The sequence below is a fragment of the Triticum urartu genome, chromosome 3A (assembly GCF_056163025.1).
Source record: "Triticum urartu cultivar PI428250 chromosome 3A, HENAU_Tu73, whole genome shotgun sequence".
NCBI lineage: Eukaryota > Viridiplantae > Streptophyta > Magnoliopsida > Poales > Poaceae > Triticum > Triticum urartu.
This window is the reverse complement of record NC_141875.1, coordinates 664,819,538-664,837,164: the sequence shown is the minus strand read 5'-3', so window position 1 is coordinate 664,837,164 and position 17,627 is coordinate 664,819,538. Positions and strand designations below refer to the sequence as shown.

Genomic DNA, 17,627 nt, shown 5'->3' with positions numbered 1-17,627 from the left:
CCCAAAGCAACGCTAGTTCTGTAAATCATGCCCTAGTCCGTAGAGGAGGCGCTGCGGCGGGAGGTTTTGATGAACCCTAAACCCTAAATCAGTACATGCATGAACTAGCCCTCACTTCTATCCATCATGCCCGCCCCATGCCCGCTAGGTTTAGATGACAAACCTCGGCCCGCGGTGTAGACGTCGCCGGCGTTCGACGACAGTGCTGCGGAGGCGGCGTCAGACGTCGGGCCCTTCACGTCCCCGGCATAGGACGACGACGGTGAGATGCAGCGACGGACGACGTTGCGACGGCGAGGGCGGTGTCGGACGGGGTTCGGGCGGCGAGGGCGGTGTCAGACGTCGGGCCCTTCACGTCCACGTCGTCGGACGACGGTGAGATGCGGCGACGGGCGACGTTGGGACGGCGAGGGCGGCGACGGGCGATGTTGGGATGGCGAGGATGGCCTCGGACGGGGTTCGGACGGCGGCGATCGGCCACTTTGGAACTACCGTGATCGGCGGGCGGGCGACCAGATGGGCGGGCGAGAAGATGGGGGCGGGCCTAGATCGTGGGTAGTTTTTGCGGGCGGGCGACCAGATGGGTAGTTTTTTTTCAACCGCGTATACGTATGCCCGGCAGAGCCGTACAATACGAGGTGGGCATACGTTTCTTCCGTATGCCCATTCTGCCCTTCTACATTTTGTTGGGGGGGGGGGTCTACCGAAGCAAGCCTCTTTTTTTAAACGAAGGCTCGAGGATGAGCCCGGTTTTGAATTAGCAAAGCCATCAACCGGCCAGGTATTACAGCCAACAAATGTCAGCCCAACGCCACTTACAAAAAAATAAAACACGAGCGGCCCAAAGATACATGGGTGTTGAAGATACAACTTACAACACAATCCCAAACTACAAGCACTTAAACTAGATAGAGATGAAGAACCGCTTGAAGCAAGGACCGCCCTTGAAGCTCGAAACACCGGCGCTCAAGGAAACATCAGCAACAATGGCATTGCCGACCGCCTTGGCCACAAACACACCAAAGCTCCTGCACTGGACCAGAAAGATACCACACCTTCCTTCTCCCTCGCCGAAGAGGGTCCCTACCCCCTCGTCCTGGCTCGAAGGACGCCGCACCGTCGAGCGAGGGATGAGTTCACCCTAGAACAAGGAAAGGCACGATCTTGGGGTAGCAGACACAGAACATTTGCACACGTCTGTGTCACGGCAATGGGCATACCTCACCATGCATTTAAGCATAGACCACCGGTGTCCAAACAAGAAGAGAGTAAGCTGCAGGAAATGGCACATTGAAGCTGAAGAAGCAGCGAGCCTGTGACGAACAGCAGGGAAACAGATCTTGCACAGGATGCGAGGGATATGGCCCTGGTGCTCATTGAGCTGCCACGGCCCTGCTGCCGGGAAGGGGAACCCTTTCCTCTTCCACCCAGGCTCAAGGGAGCCGAGCACCGGTGAACAGGGGACGGCCAGCAAGCACCAAACAAAGAATGGCAAGCCCGGCATCGCTGGAAACCAAGTTGTCACACGGACCCCCACTGCAATTGCCAACCTCGGATCTAGCACCACACACCTACACCCTTCTAACCAGATGACGCCCCCAGGGATGTTACGACGCCGAGCGCCGCCGCCGCCCAATCCGCAAGGGATTACAGGATTTAACCTTGGAACGGAGGGGAAGGGGTGGGAAGAGGGGATCTCTACGGTGCCTTCAAGAAGGGGAGCCGCGCCCGAGGGCCTGGCCACCGCCGTGGTCGGGGACACCAACCAGGGATTTCTCCCGGTCCCGACAAACACCACAGCAACCAGCAACCAACAGACCGTCAAAGAAGCACCGGCGCTGGCACAGGTTGTGAGCGGGCTAGAGGAAAGAGGAGAAGCAACCTTCAGATCTGAGGTTAGAGGGCCACCGGAGCAGCCCACCGACCACACACCATGTCCCCCGTCGCTCGCCGCCCGCGCGGCCGAGGACGAAGACCCACACCCGCGGGTGCGCCTGCCGCCCAGGCGCCGCCGCCTTGCTAGATCCGGGGCCGCTGCCCGGCTGCCTAGGCCCTCCACGTAGGTGAAGCCGCCAGATCCCCGCCGCCACCTTCATCGGTGTCACGCGCGCGAGCCAGAGGGCACCTCGGGCGGCGGCAGAGGGTAGGGAAGGGGGAGGAGGGGTGGTGGCGGCGGCGGTTAGGGCAACCCCCGAGTCGCCTCAGAGGAGACGACGCGGGGGTGAGGGCAGAAAGGAAGGATGATGCGGGCATCAATTTGGTTTGCACGCTAGGACAAATAATTCATGATGTATAATTTCTAAGCCCTGCAAGCCACCTGATTTAGCCAAGCCATTCTTAAACAAGGCCAGTTTGTATCCAGTTTCAGTCTAATTAGGTTAGGAGTCGGTTTGGGCATGTCCAACCGACTAGGGGTTGGCCTCCTCTATAAAGGAGCGAGAGGGTTGGGTTTTAGACAGAGTTGAGTTATGTAGAACATTGTGTTTAGGTTACCACCGTCCTAGGGGATTGGCGTGTAGACGGCGTCTCGGACGTTCGTCAGTTATCTTTGAAATAAAGGCATGAGTGTTCTTTTATTGTCAAGAGTTATCGTGCGTTGTGGGAAGGCTCGTGGATTTGCCAAGGGTTGTCGAGTTTGGCGTGAGGCGTGGTGTTCATCACCTCGTTGCTTGCCGTGGAATTCGTTCCTATGTTCTTCAGGTTGCGTGGATCGCTTCCGTGATTGGAAGAATAGTTATCTAGTGGTTTGCGGTGAAAGGTCGGGCTAACATCCACATCAGAAGTGCTACATTCCTTGCAACTTTGCCAATGATTTATGATTGAAAACACGTCTAGGATTGCAGAGGACATAAACTATGATTTCTCAGTTATCATCTGAATGCCTCTCATTTTTGCCAAAAAAGAAAATACCTCAACCGTGCCCGTCATTGCCTTAGATGAAATGCTTCTTTCACCCTGCAACAGATCATATATGTCGATTAATGTGTGAAACTTTGATAATAAATAATTATACAAGTCTTTTAAAATGCTTACAATCTCTCCCAGTTCACTCCATGGAATCATCACCACGGTTTGTCGTTAAAAAAACACTAATGTTGTGCAGGTTATGGAAAATTTTACTTGTTGGTTTATGCAATAGCGCCCACCATTGAATTGTCTGAATTCATCTCTAGCCACATTTGCTTTTCTGAGACCTTATCGCAATTTTTGGTTTCTGAGATGCACAAGCTGACTAATGTTACCACGGCTGGTGAGGAGGTTGAGGGCGAAGCAGGTGAATTCCAGCGCGCGAGAAGAAGGGCAGCTAGCGGCCTGCCCAGCACCAGGCCGTGTGGAAGCTCCCACGCACAAACGCCTGCGGCCGCTTGCTCTTGAGCAAGGAAATAACACGATGTATCTGCAAAAAAAGGAAATAACATTGAGTATTTCCTAAGTGAAAACCAGAAAATCAGCACAATGACCAGGTTAGTGTCAAAGCAGTATCCCTACTGAAAACCGGAAAATCAGCACAAAGACCAGGTTAAGCACTGTGCCATCCCACAACACCGTGAATGTGCACTGTGCCACAAGGATCGGGCAAGTCGTGTCATCCCAGGACGAGATCCATGAGTCCAACTAAGTACTATTGGTTTGTCTAATTCACATCTAGATGTTTTTTAAAGATGTCACATCTAAGCTCCCACATATATAATGCAGCAACAAGAAACGAAAAAAACTAGGAGAAAAAATAGACCACAAACAGAGTGAAAATCAGCTTAGATGTGACATAACTATGTCACATCTAGATGTGTCCTAAAAAGACCCAACTACTATTAGCAGACTAGGACTGGAGCCCGAACCATTTTCTAGGGTTTAGTGGCAGGACAGGCGGCGGCGGCTGCGGTGATTCCGATCTCCCACGCGCGCGCACCCATCCTGGACGATCTCCGCGCTGTACCCAAGCCTGATCGGCACTTCCTTTGCGGCTGCTCTTGGGGTGATCAAGGGAGGGTCCTTGTACCCCTACCCACCCTTGGAGCACGAAGGGGAGGTGGCATCTAGGGTTTGTGGGGTGGCGACATGGCGTCAGAGGAATCAAGGAAATCGAGGGAGAAAGTGGAGCATATGATGGAGAAGATGAAGCTGACAGACAAGGAGAACAAGAAACTGGTAGTAGATGATCAGGAGATGGAAGGAGAGGCACCTCCAGTGGCGCTGGTGGGTAGGGTACTGCATCGCAAGTTCATCCATGTAAACTCTATCGCAGATGCCCTCCGACCGGCCTAGGGAAACCCGAGGGGATTGAGTTTTAACCCGGTAGGGGAGAACACCTTTGTTGCAAACCTGGAGAATCAACAAGATCGAGACCGCATCTATGGAGGCGGGCCGTGGATGGTGGGGAAACACGCAGTGATCTTGGAACTATTTGATTTTAGGGCCCGGCCATCCGAATGGAAGTTTGAGAAGCTTCAGATTTGGGCGAGGGTAATTAACCTGCCCTTTAATCTCCGATATCTGCCATGGCCTGATCGCATTGCAGGGATGTTGGGAGAAGTAATCAAGTTGGATGTGGACTCAAAGGGTTTTGCTTTTGGTGAGTCCCTTAGAGCACGAATATGGATAAGAGTGCAGGAACCCCTAATGAGGTGGGTGCAGCTAGAATCGGCGAGGACGAAAGAATCTGTACTGTATGATATTCAGTATGAGGGACTACCGTATTTTTGCTTCTCGTGTGGCCGGCTTGGCCATGCTGATGCTTTTTGCCCGGACCCAGGGGAGAGGGATGATGATGGATGCCTGTCGTACGGGGAGAAACTTAGATGGGCTGGATCTCATAAGAACTGGGCGAATGCAACCCCAATGAGCAGTAACGGGGGAAGGCAGGGCGCCAGGAGAGAGGAGGAATGGGATGCTGAAGAAGAGGAAGTAGAGAAGGGAGAGGAGGTAACTTCACCACTGAAAAATAAGTAAGGAATGGCCAGGAACGCAGTGTATCAGTTTAATGCCCGGGGTGGTGCTGGTGGTCGCACTGGCCCTGGGGGAGGCTACGACAAAGGTAGAGGCAGAGGCCGTGAGAGAGTGTATCGTTGAGTTGAGTTGGGGCCTGAGGACCGCACCAAAACATCAAACCAGCTTATGATCCTGGATCAGGATACTTGGAATAAGAAGAGAGCTATGGAAGGTGATGAGCCGAGTACATCCAAGGAAGATAGCAGGGATTCAAAAAAGAAAAAACCTGTTGAAGGAGGAACTACTAGCGAGCAGGCGGTGGCTGATGCACAGCCCCGCCGGGAGAAATGAATTGCATAATGTGGAACTGTCGTGGGCTTGGGAACCCGGAGACAGTTCGTGAACTCCACCATTTGGTGAGGGTTGAAGCGCCCACCTTAGTCTTCTTATCGGAGACGAAGATTGAGGGGAATAAGGTAGCAGATATGGGAGCAAGACTTGGTTTCGAAGGATGCATTCCTGTCAGCAGTAACGGGCTGAGCGGAGGACTTGTCCTTTTCTGGTCCAGAGAGGTGGATGTTAAGCTCAAAAATTTGTCTAACCAGCATATAGATGTTATGGTAAGGAATGTGGGCAGCGACCAGAAAGAGTGGTGTTTTACAGGCTTTTATGCCAAAGCAAAGAGGAGTGAAAGGAGTGAGAGTTGGACACTTTTGAAGTGGTTACGGTGTCAAAGTGACGTCCCTTGGCTGTGTGGTGGGGACTTTAATGAGATCACGGACAACGTGGAATATTTCGGGGCCAATGAAAGAGCGGAATGGCAAATGCAAGGTTTTCGTGAGACCATCGATGAATGCAAGTTTCAGTACCTGGGGTTTACCGGGATCCCGTATACGTGGGATAATCGTCAAGAAGGCGCCGCGAATGTAAAGGTGCGCTTGGACAGATACCTGGCCGATCCGGGCTTCATCCAGGAGTATGGAGATACGGCGGTGAGGCACGTACCATCTCCACAGTCGGATCATTGTATGATAGTCATTAAAATCAAGAAGCTTGTGGAGTGGGAGGACAGCGGTCCTCGCCGCTTTGTTTACAAGGAAGAATGGAGACGGAAGAGTCGTATGAGCCCACGGTGGTGGCTGCATGGGAGAAGGGAGCTCTTACACTTGAGGACCTCAACTCCTCGTTAAATAACATGCAGGGCCAACTCACCGATTGGAAACAAAAGAAGTTTGGGGACATAAAGCGAAAATTGAAGAAAGTGAGGAAGGAGTTTGAGAGGGAAAAGGCGAACTCGATGTACCATGGCTCGTCCAGAAGGAAGAAGGAGTTAGCAAGGCAGCTGAACGACCTTTTGTTAAAGGAGGAAATTATGGCGAGAGCGCGGTCAAGAGCTGAGTGGCATAAGGCTGGCGACCGGAATACTGGATTCTTCCATGCTCAAGCATCAAGAAGGAAGCATCAAAATAAAATCCCGGTGCTCGAGAAATCGGATGGAACGATTGTGGATAGTAGGGATGAGGTGAGAGCTAAGGTACAAAGTTTTTATACACAGCTATACACTGCTCAAGACGAGGTGGTCATGGATGAAGTGTTGCACCATGTACCAAGCATGGTGACTAATGAGATGAATGACCGACTGAATAGACCTTTTTGTGCAGTTGAAGCAGAGAAAGCACTATTCGCCATGGCACCGGCGAAGGCGCCGGGAGCGGACGGATTCCATGCGGGTTTCTATCAGCACCACTGGTCACTTATAAAGGAGGATGTAACCCGATCAGTTTTAAATTTTTTAAACGGCGGGCACATGCCGGAAGCTATTAACAAAACTGTAATAGTGCTCATACCAAAGGTCAAGAACCCGAGGAATATTACACAGTATAGACCAATCTCCCTCTGTAATGTCATTTACAAAATCTGTTCCAAGGTTTTGGCTAACAGGTAGAGGGAGATCCTAGATGAGATCATCGCGGAGGAGCAAAGCGCCTTTGTTCCAGGGCGGTTGATTACAGACAACGCCATCACAGCTTATGAGTGTATCCATGCAATGAAGAGAAAGAGAACTAAACAAGGGTGGTGCGTGGTAAAGTTGGATATGATGAAGGTGTACGATCGTGTGGAGTGGCCGTACGTCCAAGGAATCATGTTGCAGCTAGGTTTCTCGGAGGAGTGGGTATCTCTAGTTATGAGATGTGTAAACTCTGTTACTTTTCAAGTGAAGATGAATGGAGAATTATTGCCCTCTTTTCGCCCCTCCAAAGGCATACGACAAGGTGATCTCGTTTCCCCGTATTTGTTTCTACTATGTGGGGAAGGGCTCTCATGTTTGTTGAAGAACTATGATGTTGGATGGGTCGATAGAGGGATACGACCAGGGTTGAGAGCCCCTTGGATCTCGCATCTCTTATTTGCGGATGACTGCTTAGTTTTCATGAAGGCGGATTCAAGGAGTGCACAGATGTTGAATGAAATCCTGCAAGCCTATCACCTGGGTTCTGGGCAATGTGTAAACAAGGCCAAGAGCTCGGTTTTTTTCAGCCCAAATACAAGGGCGTCGGCGAAGGCAGGGGTCAGGAGCAACTTATAGATCTACAGAGAAACTCTTGCAGAAAAGTACTTAGGCTTGCCCACGGCGGCGGGCCGGATAACAGAAGGAAGTTTTGTACATGTGAAAGAGCAAGCAAGGTCCAAAGTGCAAGGATATTGTGAAAGGCTCACGTCAATTGCGGCTAGGATGGTTCTTCTCAAAGCGGTGATTCAAGCCCTACCGGTCTATTCTATGAGTTGTTTCAAGCTCAATAAAGGATTATGCCAGAAAGTCACGGCAGTGATGTCCAAGTTTTGGTGGGATGAATCTCTTGATAAGAGAATAATGCATTGGCAATCGTGGGAGAAGATGGTTGTATCTAAATCCAAAGGAGGCTTGGGATTCCGGGATTTGGAGCTGTTCAATGATGCAATGCACGCCAAACAGGCGTGGCGATTGCTGGATAGACCGGACAGTCTATGCATGAAGGAAATATGCCCTAGAGGCAATAATAAAGTTATTATTTATTTCCTTATATCATGATAAATGTTTATTATTCATGCTAGAATTGTATTAACCGGAAACATAATACATGTGTGAATATATAGACAAACAGAGTGTCACTAGTATGCCTCTACTTGACTAGCTCGTTAATCGAAGATGGTTATGTTTCCTAACCATAGACATGTGTTGTCATTTGATTAACGGGATCACATCATTAGGAGAATGATGTGATTGACATGACCCATTCCGTTAGCTTAGCACACTATCGTTTAGTATGTTGCTATTGCTTTCTTCATGACTTATACATGTTCCTATGACTATGAGATTATGCAACTCCCGTTTACCGGAGGAACACTATGTGTGCTACCACACGCCACAACGTAACTGGGTGATTATAAAGGTGCTCGACAGGTGTCTCCGAAGGTACTTGTTGGGTTGGCGTATTTCGAGATTAGGATTTGTCACTCCGATTGTCAAAGAGGTATCTTTGGGCGCTCTCGGTAACGCACATCACTTAAGCCTTGCAAGCATTGCAGCTAATGAGTTAGTTGCAGGATGATGTATTACGGAACGAGTAAAGAGATTTGCTGGTAACGAGATTGAACTAGGTATTGAGATACCGACGATCGAATCTCGGGCATGTAACATACCGATGACAAAGGGAACAACATATGTTGTTATGCGGTCTGACCGATAAAGTTCTTCGTAGAATATGTAGGAGCCAATATGAGCATCCAGGTTCCGCTATTGGTTATTGACCGGAGACGTGTCTCTGTCATGTCTACATAGTTCTCGAACCCATAGGGTCCGCACGCTTAACGTTACGATGACAGTTTTATTATGAGTTTATGTGTTTTGATGTACCGAAGGTTGTTCAGAGTCCCGGATGTGATCACAGACATGACGAGGAGTCTCGAAATGGTCGAGACATGAAGATTGATACATTGGAAGCCTATGTTTGGATATCGGAAGTGTTTCGGGTGAAATAGTGGTTTTACCGGAGTACCGGAGGGGTTACCGGAACACCCCCGGAGGCTATTGGGCCTTATGGGCCCAAGTGGAGGAAGAGAAGAGGCGGCCAAGGGGCAGCCGCGCGCCCCTCCCCCCTCCCCAAGTCCGAATTGGACAAGGAGGGGGGCGGCGCCCCCCCCCCCTTTCCTTTCCCCTCTCTCTTCCTCCCCCCCCAAGTCCTAATCCAACTAGGAAAAAGGAGGGGAGTCCTACTCCCGGTGGGAGTAGGACTCCTCCGGCACGCCTCCTCCTATGGCCGGCCGCACCCCCCTTGCTCCTTTATATACAGGGGCAGGGGGGCACCCCATAGACACAACAATTGATCATTTATTTCTTAGCCGTGTGCGGTGCCCCCCTCCACCATAGTACACCTCGATAGTACTGTAGCGGTGCTTGGGCGAAGCCCTGCATCGGTAGAACATCAACATCGTCACCACGCCGTCGTGCTGACGAAACTCTCCCTCAACACTCGGCTGGATCCGAGTTCGAGGGACATCATCGAGCTGAACGTGTGCTGAACTCGGAGGTGCCATACGTTCGGTGCTTGATCGGTCGGATCGTGAAGACGTACGACTACATCAACCGCGTTGTCCTAACGCTTCTGCTTTCGGTCTACGAGGGTATGTGGACTACACTCTCCCCTCTCGTTGCTATGCATCACCATGATCTTGCGTGTGCGTAGGATTTTTTTTGAAATTACTACGTTCCCCAACAGTGGCATCCGAGCCAGATTTTATGCGTTGATGTTATATGCACGAGTAGAACACAAGTGAGTTGTGGGCGATATAAGTCATACTGCTTACCAACATGTCATACTTTGGTTCGGCGGTATTGTTGGATGAAGTGGCCCGGACCGACATTACGCCTATGCTTACGCGAGACTGGTTCTACCGACGTGCTTTGCACACAGGTGGCTGGCGGGTGTCAGTTTCTCCAACTTTAGTTGAATCGAGTGTGGCTACGCCCGGTCCTTGCGAAGGTTAAAACAACACCAACTTGACAAACTATCATTGTGGTTTTTGATGCGTAGGGAAGAGCGGTTCTTGCTAAGCCCGTAGCAGCCACGTAAAACTTGCAACAACAAAGTAGAGGACATCTAACTTGTTTTTGCAGGGCATGTTGTGATGTGATATGGTCAAGACATGATGCTATATTTTATTGTATGAGATGATCATGTTTTTTAACCAAGTTATCGGCAACTGGCAAGAGCCATATGGTTGTCGCTTTATTGTATGCAATGCAATCGCCCTGTAATGCTTTACTTTATCACTAAGCGATAGTCGTAGAAGCATAAGACTGGCGAGACGACAACGATGCTGCAATGGAGATCAAGGTGTCGCGCCGGTGATGATGGTGATCATAATGGTGCTTCGGAGATGGAGATCACAAGAACAAGATGATGATGGCCATATCATATCACTTATATTGATTGCATGTGATGTTTATCTTTTATGCATCTTATCTTGCTTTGATTGACGGTAGCATTATAAGATGATCTCTCACTAAATTTCAAGATAAAAGTGTTCTCCCTGAGTATGCATTGTTGCCAAAGTTCGTTGTGCCCAGACACCATGTGATGATCAGGTGTGATAAGCTCTACGTCCATCTACAACGGGTGCAAGCCAGTTTTGCACACGCAGAATACTCAGGTTAAACTTGACGAGCCTAGCATATGCAGATATGGCCTCGGAACAGTGAGACTGAAAGGTCGAGCGTGAATCATATAGTAGATATGATCAACATAGTGATGTTCACCATTGAAAGCTACTCCATTTCACGTGATGATCGGTTATGGTTTAGTTGATTTGGATCACGTGATCACTTAGAGGATTAGAGGGATGTCTTTCTAAGTGGGAGTTCTTAAGTAATATGATTAATTGAACTTAAATTTATCATCAACTTAGTACCTGATAGTATCTTGCTTGTCTATGTTGTTTGTAGATAGATGGCCCGTGCTATTGTTCCATTGAATTTTAATGCGTTCCTTGAGAAAGCAAAGTTGAAAGATGATGGTAGCAATTACACGGACTGGGTCCGTAACTTGAGGATTATCCTCATTGCTGCACAGAAGAATTACGTCCTGGAAGCACAGCTGAGTGCCAGGCCTGCTGCTAATGCAACTGCAGACGTTAAGAACACCTGGCAGAGCAAAGCTGATGACTACTCGATAGTTCAGTGTGCCATGCTTTACGGCTTAGAACCGGGACTTCAACGACGTTTTGAACGTCATGGAGCATATGAGATGTTCCAGGAGTTAACGTTAATATTTCAAGGAAATGCCCGGATTGAGAGATATGAAGTCTCCAATAAGTTCTACAGCTGAAAGATGGAGGAGAATAGTTCTGTCAGTGAGCATATACTCAAAATGTCTGGGTACCATAATCACTTGACTCAGCTGGGAGTTAATCTTCCGGTTGATAGTGTCATTGAGAGAGTTCTTCAATCACTGCCACCAAGCTACAAAAGCTTCGTGATGAACTATAATATGCAAGGGATGAATAAGACAATTCCCGAGCTCTTCGCAATGCTAAAAGCTCCGGAGGTAGAAATCAAGAAGGAGCATCAAGTGTTGATGGTCAATAAGACCACTAGTTTCAAGAAAAAGGGTAAAGGGAAGAAGAAGGGGAACTTCAAGAAGAACAGCAAGCAAGTTCCTGCTCAGGAGAAGAAACCCAAGTCTGGACCTAAGCCTGAGACTGAGTGCTTCTACTGCAAGTAGACTGGTCACTGGAAGCGGAACTGCCCCAAGTATTTGGCGGATAAGAAGGATGGCAAGGTGAACAAAGGTATATGTGATATACATGTTATTGATGTGTACCTTACTAAAGCTCGCAGAAGCACCTGGGTATTTGATACTGGTTCTGTTGCTAATATCTGCAACTTGAAACAGGGACTACGGATTAAGCGAACACTGGCAAAGGATGAGGTGACGATGCGCGTGGGAAATGGTTCGAAGGTCGATATGATCGCGGTCGGCACGCTACCTCTACATCTACCTTCGGGATTAGTATTAGACCTAAATAATTTTTATTTAGTGCCAGCGCTGAGCATGAACATTATATCTGGATCTTGTTTGATGCGAGACAATTATTCATTTAAATCAGAGAATAATGGTTGTTCTATTTATATGAGTAATATCTTTTATGGTCATGCACCCTTGAAGAGTGGTCTATTTTTGATGAATCTCTATAGTAGTGATACACATATTCATAATGTTGAAGCCAAAAGATGCAGAGTTGATAATGATAGTGCAACTTATTTGTGGCACTGCCGTTTAGGTCATATCGGTGTAAAGCGCATGAAGAAACTCCATACTGATGGACTTTTGGAACCACTTGATTATGAATCACTTGGTACTTGTGAACCGTGCCTCATAAGCAAGATGACTAAAACGCCGTTCTCCGGTACTATGGAGAGAGCAACAGATTTGTTGGAAATCATACATACAGATGTATGTGGTCCGATGAATGTTGAGGCTCGTGGCGGATATCATTATTTTCTCACCTTCACAGATGATTTAAGCATATATGGGTATATCTACTTGATGAAACATAAATCTGAAACATTTGAGAAGTTCAAAGAATTTCAGAGTGAAGTTGAAAATCATCGTAACAAGAAAATAAAGTTTCTACGATCTGATCATGGAGGAGAATATTTGAGTTGCGAGTTTGGTCTACATTCGAAACAATGCGAAATAGTTTCGCAACTCACGCCACCCGGAACACCGCAGCGTAATGGTGTGTCCGAACATCATAATCGCACTTTACTTGATATGGTGGTATCTATGATGTCTCTTACAGATTTACCGCTATCGTTTTGGGGTTATGCTTTAGATACGGCCGCATTCACGTTAAATAGGGCACCATCAAAATCCGTTGAGACGACGCCTTATGCACAGTGGTTTGGCAAGAAACCAAAGTTGTCGTTTCTTAAAGTTTGGGGCTGCTATTTTTATGTGAAAAAGCTTCAGCCTGATATGCTCGAACGCAAATCGGAGAAATGTGTCTTCATAGGATACCCAAAGGAGACTGTTGGGTACACCTTCTATCACAGATCTGAAGGCAAGACATTCGTTGCTAAGAATGTATCCTTTCTAGAGAAGGAGTTTCTCTCGAAAGAAGTGAGTGGGAGGAAAGTGGAACTTGATGAGGTAACTATACCTGCTCCACTATTGGAAAGTAGTTCATCATAGAAACCGGTTTCTGTGACGCCTACACCAATTAGTGAGGAAGTTAATGATGATAATCATGAAACTTTAGATCAAGTTGTTACTGAACCTCGTAGATCAACCAGAGTAAGATCCGCACCAGAGTGGTACAGTAATCCTGTTCTGGAAGTCATGCCGGTAAAGAGACTTGCCAGTAACGAGATTGAACTAGGTATTGAGATACCGACGATCGAATCTCGGACAAGTAACATACCGATGACAAAGGGAACAACGTATGTTGTTATGCTGTCTGACCGATAAAGATCTTCATAGAATATGTAGGAGCCAATATGAGCATCCAGGTTCCGCTATTGGTTATTGACTGGAGACGTGTCTCGGGCATGTCTACATAGTTCTCGAACCCGTAGGGTCCGCACGCTTAACATTACGATGATAGTTTTATTATGAGTTTATGTTTTTTGATGTACCGAAGGTTGTTCGGAGTCCTGGATGTGATCACGGGCATGACGAGGAGTCTCGAAATGGTCGAGACATGAAGATTGATATATTGGAAGCCTATGTTTGGATATCGGAAGTGTTCCGGGTGAAATAGTGATTTTACCGGAGTACCGGACCCCCCCCCCCCGGAGGCTATTGGGCCTTATGGGCCCAAGTGGAGGAAGAGGAGAGGCGGCCAAGGGGCAGCCGCGCGCCCCTCCCCCCCCCCCAATTTCGAATTGGACAAGGAGGGGGGCGGCCCCCCCTTTCCTTTCCCCTCTCTCTTCCTTCCCCCCAAGTCCTAATCCAACTAGGAAAAAGGAGGGGGAGTCCTACTCCCACCGGGAGTAGGACTCCTCCGGCGCGCCTCCTCCTATGGCCGGTCGCATCCCCCTTGCTCCTTTATATACGAGGGCAGGGGGGCACCCCATAGACACAACAATTGATCATTGATCTCTTAGCCGTATGCGGTGCCCCCCTCCACCATAGTACACCTTGATAATACTGTAGCGGTGCTTAGGCGAAGCCCTGCGTCGGTAGAACATCAATATCGTCACCACGCCGCCGTGCTGACGAAACTCTCCCTCAACACTCGGCTGGATCGAAGTTCGAGGGACGTCATCGAGCTGAACGTGTGCTGAACTCAGAGGTGTCGTACATTCGGTGCTTGATCGATCGGATCGTGAAGACGTACGACTACATCAACCGCGTTGTGCTAACGGTTCCGCTTTCAGTCTACGAGGGTACGTGGACTAGACTCTCCCCTCTCGTTGCTATGCATCACCATGATCTTGCGTGTGCCTAGGAATTTTTTTGAAATTGCTACGTTCCCCAACAATGTGCGTGTGTTCTAAAGGGTAGGTATTACCCAGATGGAGATTTCTTGCAGGCAAGATGTCCTGCTAGCGCCTCCACTATGTGGAAGGCGATAATCACTGGCAGGGAAGTACTCAAGAAGGGGTTAATCCATAGAATTGGTGATGGAACTACTACGGAGGTATGGCATGACAACTGGATACAATGGAGCAATACTTTCAAACCTGTGCGTAATATGGGAAGTGACCCCATACATCTTGTGTCCGATTTGATGACGGATGATGGTGATTGGAATGAGGAAATTATAGAGAGAACCTTCATCGCCCCGGATGCGATAGCCATCCTTAATATGCCGAGGTCGCGGGTAGCTCTACCTGATTTTTGGGCATGGGGCTATGAGAGATCCGGGATTTTCACGGTTCGTTCAGCGTACAGAATGTTGTTGGAATCCTGGGAAAATGACTTGAATCAGGTTGGCAGCTCCTCCCAGGGGGAGGAGGTGTGGAAATCACTATGGTGGTTGAAGGTGCAACCCAAGATACGAATCTTCTGGTGGCGGGTCCTTAAAGGGTTCCTACCGGCGAAGGAAGAGTTATGTCGACGACATATAGGGGAAGATCACACTTGCCCAATGTGCGGCAACCAGGAGGAGTCGCTGTTTCATTCTCTGGTTACATGCGATCATGCCAAATTGTTTTGGAGAGAGGCAGAAGATTTCTTCGAGTTCAAGATACCACGGCTACACCCAGCGACGTGGTCGAGGGACTTTCTTGATCCCAGCTTTTTTGGGAGAGATCGGCGGCCATCATTATCTCAGTCATGTGGACAATCTGGTCAAGTAGAAACAAATACACCCATGAGGAAGTCAAATATCAGCCCGGGAGGTCGATGGTCCTAGTGAAGGAACTCATCCAAGCTCTGTACATCCCGCCCAATGCTGTCGAGGGGAGTACTACGAAGGAGGGATGGAAGTCACCGGAAGAAGGATGGTGCAAAATCAATACGGATGCTGCGGTGGACGTGAATGGGGCTTCCTCAGCGATCGGATTAGTGGCCCGGGGCCACGACGGAGAACTGATGCTAGCCGGGGGCCGCAAGCTGCCCAGGGTAACTGATCTGTATTGCGCCGAACTGCTAGCTGTCAGGGAGGCTGTGCATCTGGCTATGGAGAAGGGCTGGACGCGGGTGACCATCGAGACGGACTGCAAAACTGTTATAAGTGAGTACATGACAACGGAGTGCAGGTCGACAGGTAGCCCGATCATCAGGTTGATCAAATCCTATCTCCAACACTTTCAAGGGTCACGACCAAATTTTGTTAGAAGAGAGGCCAATGAGGTAGCTCACTGGTGTGCCAGAGAGAGTCTGGCTAGTACTTCGACCGTAACCTTTTTTGATGTTATCCCTGCTTCATTGATTGCCCTAGTGCAATCGGATGTAAACCGTCTTAATAATGAATAAAGGCCTTTGAGGGCGGTTCTCAAAAAAAAAGACTAGGACTAGTTTGTTACTAGCAGCACGCGAACAGACTCGCGCTACTGCTTATTCGGAAATTAACTGAAGAACTACACCTAACAGTTGAAACTGAATAGAACTGGATGATGAACAGTAAATACCGATAACACAGTACGGAGTGTTACTGAAGACTTCACCGGCCGCACGCGTAACCACAACCTCTGATGCATCTGCTTCACAGAGTTGTAAGTTCCGAACCCAACAATCGCGGCGCCAACCGCAAGGATGGCCAGGCAAGCTGCCGTCTCCAGCCCCGTCTTGATGACGCCCCCGGTCATGGAGCGGACCCTGAGGTAGCACAGGCACGGCAGCAGCATCGTTGTCGTGCAGCCAAAGAGCGCGCCTGTTAGGCCCATAACGTTGGCGAAGAAGGGAACAGCCTGTGCGACGACGGTGGTTCCGACGACGAGCCCCGCCCTGACGAGAGCACGGAGCACCGCGCTATTGCTGACGCCGAGCGCGGCCTCGGTGGCCTCGGCGAAGGGGGCCAACATCAAAGCGTACTTGGTCAGTGGGTTCACCAGCGTCGTGTATATCGCCACCTTGGCGCCCACGCTAGACGGCATCTCCCTGGTGCTCAGTCGGCTTGGGTCGAAGCGGCCGCTCATCTGACACATCATGTGGGGCCGGCTTTGGAGAGGAAGTATCCGGCGCTCCACGAAGGCGGCCACCAAGTCGGCCCCGCTCAGGCCTTCCGACTGGATCATCACCCGAAGCCGGGAGACGGCAGCGTTCTCGGCCTGAGACAGTGACTTGGACCGGAAACTCCATGAGGGCTGCCTCCCAGCCGGCGGGCCGGCTACGTAAGCCGGCAGGTTGACGTGGTCACCTTGCTGGGCGACGTTCTTCACGTAGAAGTACGACTTCTGCCAGATCTTCACCGACTGGATCAGGGGGATGGACGGGAACGGGTTGTTCTCGCCCGACCTCCTCATGGCGATGAAGGCCCCGCAGGGGGCGGGCACGCTTGCGACAACGGTGCCGAGTTTGCTCTGGAAGAATTCCCCCCAGAGCTCCAGCGTGGGGAGCAGCCCCCAGAAACCTTCGCAGAGAGAGACGAAGGCCGACAGCAGCAACACCGCGTTGGGCGTGAGGTGATGCGGCTGAAGATTGTAGAACTCGAGGAAGGAGCGCAGGAATCCGCTCGCGGGAAGGCCGAAGCCGCGCAGGAAGTGCGAGCGGAAGACGACCTGCTCGCCCTCCTCCGGTGCCGGCGAGATCTCCGCCTCTGGCGCCAGGCGGACCCGCACGAGGTTGGCGTCGGGCAGGCGCCGGGTCTGGCGGAGGAACTCAACATGGTCCTCATGGACGTTGGAGCCATCCCACGAGCTCGACGGCGCCATGGGAGCAAGACGATGTGGCGGCGCTGCGACGGGAGGCTGCGGTGGCAATGAGAGGAAGAAAGGAGGACGAGAAGGGGCGGAGAGAGAGAGAGCGTGCGAACCTCTGTCGCTCCCCCTCCTCCCCCTACTTATAGGCTCGCGTGGCGGAGCCGAGGAGGCGCAGCGTGGGGAAACGTGGGGACCGATCGTGCCCACTCCCCCACGTCTCGCGATTACTATGCCTTGATGGCGGAATAAAACCGCCGTGGGAAGGCGAGCGGTCCATGTGGGCCGTGGAAGATCCGCGCTCGGACCGAGGCCTGCGAGTGGCGGGCCCGGGCCTGCGGCGGCGTCCCAT

General features: G+C 50.2%; 1 protein-coding gene across 1 annotated transcript; it reads right to left on the bottom strand.

Moving 5' to 3' along the window:
* Positions 1–16,003: 16,003 nt before the first annotated feature.
* Positions 16,004–16,513, bottom strand: LOC125527682 (amino acid transporter AVT1J-like). The gene has a single exon (XM_048692200.2). The coding sequence runs from the start codon at positions 16,511–16,513 to the stop codon at positions 16,004–16,006; it is 510 nt and encodes a 169-aa protein (XP_048548157.2).
* Between the last annotated feature and the right edge of the window lie 1,114 nt (positions 16,514–17,627).